The 6,380-nt window shown below is 43.2% G+C and overlaps 1 protein-coding gene across 1 annotated transcript; it reads right to left on the bottom strand.

Moving 5' to 3' along the window:
- Positions 1-2,461: 2,461 nt before the first annotated feature.
- UTS2 (urotensin 2) lies at positions 2,462-6,063 on the bottom strand (the record flags this gene model as incomplete). The annotated part of the gene is made up of 4 exons (XM_084220025.1): positions 2,462-2,578; positions 3,189-3,232; positions 3,685-3,795; positions 5,961-6,063. 4 exons carry the CDS (start codon positions 6,061-6,063, stop codon positions 2,462-2,464), a joined length of 375 nt encoding a protein of 124 aa, XP_084076151.1.
- Positions 6,064-6,380: the final 317 nt, after the last annotated feature.

Raw genomic sequence — 6,380 nt, 5'->3', positions numbered from 1 at the left:
TTTGTCTTCCTGTCACTGTCATATTTTCTGAAAAACCCCTTTGCCCAGGATTTCTTTCCTGGGAAGCTGAGATGCCTCAGAGAAAAAGGAAAACAATTCTGATCTCATTTGCTTCTCTTGTGTTTTGCTGCTTTGGAATGGGGTTGGAGATTATTTATCCAACAGGTGAATTGTTTTAACTTAATGGCCAGTCACCTGTGTCAGGTCTCTAGAAAGAGTCACAAGTTTTCATTATTATCTTTTTAGCCTTCTGTCTGTATCCTTTCTGTATGCTTCAGTATAGTTTAGTATAGCATTCTTTAATATAATATCGATCATAAATTAATAAATCAGCCTTCAGAGAACACGGAATCAGATTCATTTCCTCCCTTCAATGGGGGTCCCAGAAAATACCAGAGCCCTCCTGTGTCACACCTGGCCAGGCTCTGCTCTTGGACCTGGACCTGAGTTTATCTGGCAGCTGCCAGGAATGTCCTTTGGGAAGGAAGCACTGGGTGCTCCACAGTGTCTCAAACAGTTCTCTTTGAGAACTACCAGTGGTGTCCAAAGACAGTCTGAACCCCTTCCTTTCCAGAGGCAAGGACTGTGCCTGACAAAGTTTCAGACTCTGATTAAATTCTGATATATGAGAATTAGCTGAATTTCCCCTCAGCCCCTGCTGTGGTGAGCTGCCCCAGCTGGAATAATAAATTGATTTGGTATTGCTTCTTTAGATGCCATAAATGTTAGCAAGTATTTTGTAGTTTTAAAAGCTAAGGTTTCACTATTTATAGATTAATTACCTTGTCTTGACCCATCTTCAACATCTGACAGCTCTTCATTTGTTTCCTCTCTCAGGTAGATGGCCAGTGAACTTTTTAATACTTGTAATATCTTTTCTGTTCTCATTCACTCTGGTTTTATTTAACTTTATGCTTTCAGTTTTTGAAAATATTTTTCCCCCCCCAGTCTTTTTAGGCTCTACACTTCTCCCTGTCTATATGTCTGTCTTAGCTGGTTATTCATTTAGATAAATTTGAAATCTTTTCTGAGGAGTTTTTATTGGTGATGAGGTGGCAGAAAAGGAGTAATTTCCAGAGAGCCACTGACTTGCTCCACTGTGTAAGAGAAGGATGAATGTTCAGAAGATTTCAAATAGCAGCACAGGGCATCCTGCTGCTCTGACTTTGAGGACATTTTTCTCTGTTGCAGCTGGCATCATCTGTCTTATAATTTATATGAAGTGAGCAAGCTGTTTTAAACCTGTAGGCTTTGTTTAAACAGCACAGTCAGAGATTTATGATGTGTGCTCTGGAGATCAATGTAGCCTGTGTATCACTGTTAGGTATTTACCTCAAGCTTTCTGTGAGCCTTGATTGGAGTGAGGTTTATGCAATGTATGTATTGAGCAGGGGTTCACAGCTCAGCTTGTGGATATTATCAAAAATGGCATCCCCCAGAGACAATTCCTGTCTGTTTAGCTCTATTTCTTGTAGTTACGGTCAGAAGCTACCCAGGGCTGAGAGAGTCTGGAGGTACTCTGCATGTAGAAGAGTCAGGCTGGAAGTTTTTTGTAGCTTTTTGTTTTGTCCTCTCCTTTATTTATGTTACATGCCAAGATAGAGCAACATTATCAGTGAGTGGCAGCTCAGGGCAACAAATCTCACTGCCCCTGAGTGTTCAAGCAGGAGGTGGCTTGCCCTGGAAACACAGATTATCTCTGTCCATGTATCACCTTCCTGCACCTCTGTGTGCAGGAATCTTTCACACGGTGTCTGTCATTCCTGCCTCCACTGACTGTCCGAATCTGGGTGTAAAATCTTGAGATTGACAACCACATTTACCTTCCATACTGTGCTTGATGATAATCCCACACAATTCTTCAAACCCATGGGCACAGGCAGCCTGTCATGGGTAGCTGGGGGCTGGGCAGAGAAATAATTTGTAGGTGTTTCTACAAGAGAGAAACAATCATCTCTAGCAGCAGTGGGAGGAGATGCCTGATCCTGACATGGTTTTGTGCTACCTTGGGGATGGCAGGAGGGGACTGGGCATTGTTCAGCTGCCATCCTTTACCTGCTAAAGATCTTCAGGGAATGCAGCAATGACTCTTCTTCCTGGCACCCCAATCTACATCAAGTGACAAAGGAGAAAGTCCCCTTGCCTCTGGCCTTAGGCACAGTTGAGCTCTTCTGGGAGTTTTCACAGAACCCCATGGGAGTTTTGCTTCCCCTGCCCAAGTTCTCTTTGTGTTGTGTATTTGTCTCTTCCTCCCATTACTTCCTTCCTGTTGTGCTGAGCTCTAAAAAATTACTCCATTGCTCACAACATAATTGCAAAACACCAAGAATTTATTCATTTCCAAGTAGCAGAGAGTCTAAAGTTAGGTGCTGCCTTCGTTTCTCATTTTAAATCAAGCGAATCTATGTACATGTTTTCAGACATCTGTATAAATTATGCAGCCAGTCAGGGAGTTCCCTGCTTACACACAATATTTCCAGAAGCACTCAGAAAGATTCCCACGTTTCTTGTACTGTTTCCTGTCCTTGCTCAGGAGGCGGCCCAGGAAAGCGTTTCGAGGATGGTTCCCGTAGAAAGTCTGAAATCAAACAGCACAGGAGAGGTTACTGGGGGTGGTTCCCGGTGGGAAAGTACATCCTCCAGCCCTCCTGACCTCCCAGCCCTGTGTCCTCGCTGGGGGAAGGAGGGGGGACTGCCCAGTGTGACCTCTGCTCTGCATGTCCCACTAAAAGTCAGCCCTGCTCTCTGCATTTGTGTTTAATTCAGCAGGCAGTGAACAGGGAGGATGCTCTCCATGCACATCATGGTTCATAACAAAGCTGATAATAATGTGAAACCTGTGCTGGGGGTGGTGGTGGTGCAAATACTGATGCCTGGGCTGGTGAAGCTGGAAATTGGCCTTACTTAGCTGTTTTTCTAGGGGAAAAAAAAAAAAAAAACCAAAAAAAAACCTGAAGGGTTTAGAATAAAATTATCTGCATTACTTGCTCTCTTTTATTTTTTTTCCTTTTTCATTTTTCACCCCCTCCCCTGCCTAACTGCTAAGTGATTCCAGCTTCAAGAGCACTGTGGCATACTACTTTAGTCTATACTGTTTGTGAAGTCTGTTGATCTGAAATGATTACTTGGCAACAATTCTGTGTAGTTTCATCTTATTTTTCTTGTTTGAGTGATAGTTATTTACTTACCTCTTTGATATTTTCCCCTGGGTTGTAGTTGCTGGGAGTAAAACCTGTTAAAGAGGAGACACCATGAAATGTTTTACCATTTAGAAATCATGAATTAGGCAAATAATTCTCATGTGCCATAGTGCTGCAGCTGACAGAGGTCTTGGAATGGAATATCCAAGGGGAACATCTATTGCTTCCCAAACCATCCATTGCCACTGATTCTGCACTTTCTGCAGGTATTGATTGTTTTGTAAGGCTGCTATTTTCTTCTGCCTGCCAGCTCCCCTTAGGCCAATCCTCTCCTTGCCCTGGTTTTGCTGTCTGGAAGTTTTGCAGCACCCCTTTGGAGGCTTTGAGGTGGTGTTGAGCTGCAGGCATGGCTGCTCAGCATCCCCAAATCCCCGGTTAACTCAGTGCCAGCTTTGTTGCTTCCACCTCACACTGTATTTTAGCAGACACCTGGGAGCTGGGGTGTGAACCACGGGCTCCTCCCGCTGCTGTGGTGAATTCCCACCTGCTTTGCTGTCCTCAGTCAGGGTCCCCAGGAGCTCTGGCAGCAGCTGGAGCAGGGAGGAGCTTCCCAGGCTGCCCAACCTCTCCAGGTTTAACCTGGAATCTTCATCAGCTGCCAAGGCAAGATGACAGAAACAGGCACAGGGTGAGTCTCTTGCTTTGCATCCCTGTTTTTCTGTCTCAGGGGGTTTCTGATCAGGTCTGTTGGCCCCACCTGTTGCAGATTTTCATTAAACCATCCATCCTTATTTTATTCATTTAATAGGGGATAGTTGGTTATATATTTCTTTCCTTCCAAAGCTTTGAGAAAAGAGAAACCTTCCTGAAATTAATCTCAGATTCTCATTTCTCTGGCAGAAGTTTTGTAACAAAAGTTTTTAACCAACAGCAGCCCCTCCTGTCACTTGAGGCGCTCAACCTCATCCTTCCAGTACACAGCCCAGACTTGGATGTAATTTTAAAAATTTTACTTTAGTTCATTTCTTTATCAACTAGTTCCTATGCTGCAGCTTTCCTGTGAATAAAGACAAAACTTCCTGTTTGAAACCCATTAACCTGCTCAGTCTTGGAATTACTAAATGCAGTAGAAGTTGTAGAAGGGCAGGAACAAAGGTAGGAAAACTTACAACTCATTTTGGCAGCTGTGCTGCTTGGTGCATTTCAGCCATCTCTCATTTAATGTGTGCACCAGTACAGATGTTACCATTTTTTCCAACACAACAGTTTGCTGGTTGCTGATAGAATTAATTTGAATTAATTAGAAAAAAGAACTCAGAATTCCATGGCTAGCCTGTGTCCCAAGGCAGGTTGCCAACAGAGGCCCTTAGCAGTGCAATACTCCAGGTAACTTGGGTTTTTGTAATCTGAGCAGTAAATTTCATCTTTGCTAATACATAGCAGACATCCAAAACTGTGGGCAACCAGAGGGTGTCATTATCAAACACTCTTTGTGTAGATGAATATAATTTTGCAATTGTATTTGTGGGTAACCCACTGGAGTTTCAGTTGCTCTGACCTGGGTAGCTCCTCACATGAATTTGTAAGAAAATAAACTGAAATAATCTCCCAGTATTTCAAAAACTTGCACAAAGATCAGGAATTTGAAGACCTGGGACGTGCCTGTCATTGGTTTATTCACTGCATAAAAGGACATTTGCAAAGGACAGCAGGGATTTCATTATAGGACTCAGAAAAGAATACAAAAAATCCCCAGTCCTGTGTGGAGACAATCTGCACCTCTGGCCATGGATTGTTCTTTAGATCAGAGCAGTGCTAGCAGGTAAATTTGCTTTGAGATTTAAAAAAGGGAAAACCCAACCCAAAACCAACCCTCTTTAAGAGAGTTTCTCTTCTGTCTTCTCCCTCCTAGAGATTATATTAGCAAGGGAGATCTAATCACAGTGACATGAACCTAATGCAGTCATGGTTAGAGCCAGCTGTGATGGGACAGATATTACTCATCTTGAGTCAGGGGTACCTATAAATGCAAATTACATTGTGGAAGGCTTGAGGAGATGCTGGCTTAGAGAGTCCAAGATTTTCACTGGGGACTGCTGACACCTATAAACCAACAGAACAGCTGTTGCAAAGCAGGTAAGAACAGCTACTTTTTAATAATCAGCTTTATGCAATAACCCCTGGCTTGGTTTGCCTGTTCTTTCAGAACTTATTTCAGAAACTCTTCCAGAGGCAGTCAGGTCTGATAATAGTAACCTTCCAGAGTCTGCTGTGCATTTTTTTCTGAGCCATTTCAAACTTGGAGCATCACTTTCTCAAGCAAAGATTTATTCTTTCCCTGGGCTGGATGGAATCTGAATTAGTGCAAACAAATAGCATCCTCAATACACAGGAGTCTAAGAGAGATTTGCCTGTTCTTGATGTTAGCACTAGGTTTCTCCCTTCTAAAACACAAAACAGTTTATTTCAAAGGGTAGAAACAGGAGAGATTGTACAGCCAAGTTTCTTTAAGTTACCTCTGAGTGCCCAGACACTGAATACCAGCTCACATTCAGCGCTGCAAGGCTCAGATCCCTTTTTCTCCTCAAGGCATTCTTTTGTTCCCTGGATCTCAAAGCAGCAGGGATAACAATTTAGGGCACCCAACCTCCCCATTGAACAAGACCAGCACCCACTGCTGTGTCCCTTGTGCTGCTGCTGTCCTGCCTCTCCTGCAGCTGGGCAGCACAGACCCAGGCCCCTTGCAAAGCACACTGCTGCTTTCCTGGCTTTACTGCTCCAACCCCTGCATGACAACCACTAAAATCAAAAAACTCTTACCTGAGTGTTGATAGGACATCTCACTGGCATTGATGATGGGGAGAGACAAGAGAGGGCAGGAGAAGCAGATGATAATGAGGCAGCAAAGTATCAGTTTATGCATCCTTGCTGTGTTGGATGTTCTGTTGTGCCTAACCCTGGAACTCAGAACTCCTGGCTAGCTGTAGCCTCAGCTCCCAGTTTCTCCCATTATATAGCCACTCATGACCTCATAAACACCATCATGTTCTCTCCCCCCTCCAAAAAAAAAACCCCAATGAATTTATTGCCCATTGATTCTAAATGGAAACCACTTTGCATTGATGTAATTTTTCAAGGTAACAGTTCATAGACAATAAATTTACTGTCTTATAGCTTGGTGTACAAAATGGATATTATATCAAACCAAGCACAGTAAAGTTTATAAATCTGGCATTTAAA

This window comes from Fringilla coelebs, assembly GCF_963513975.1.
Source record: "Fringilla coelebs genome assembly, chromosome: 22".
NCBI lineage: Eukaryota > Metazoa > Chordata > Aves > Passeriformes > Fringillidae > Fringilla > Fringilla coelebs.
Note: the sequence above shows the minus strand (reverse complement) of the source record. Positions and strands in the feature narration are given on the sequence as shown.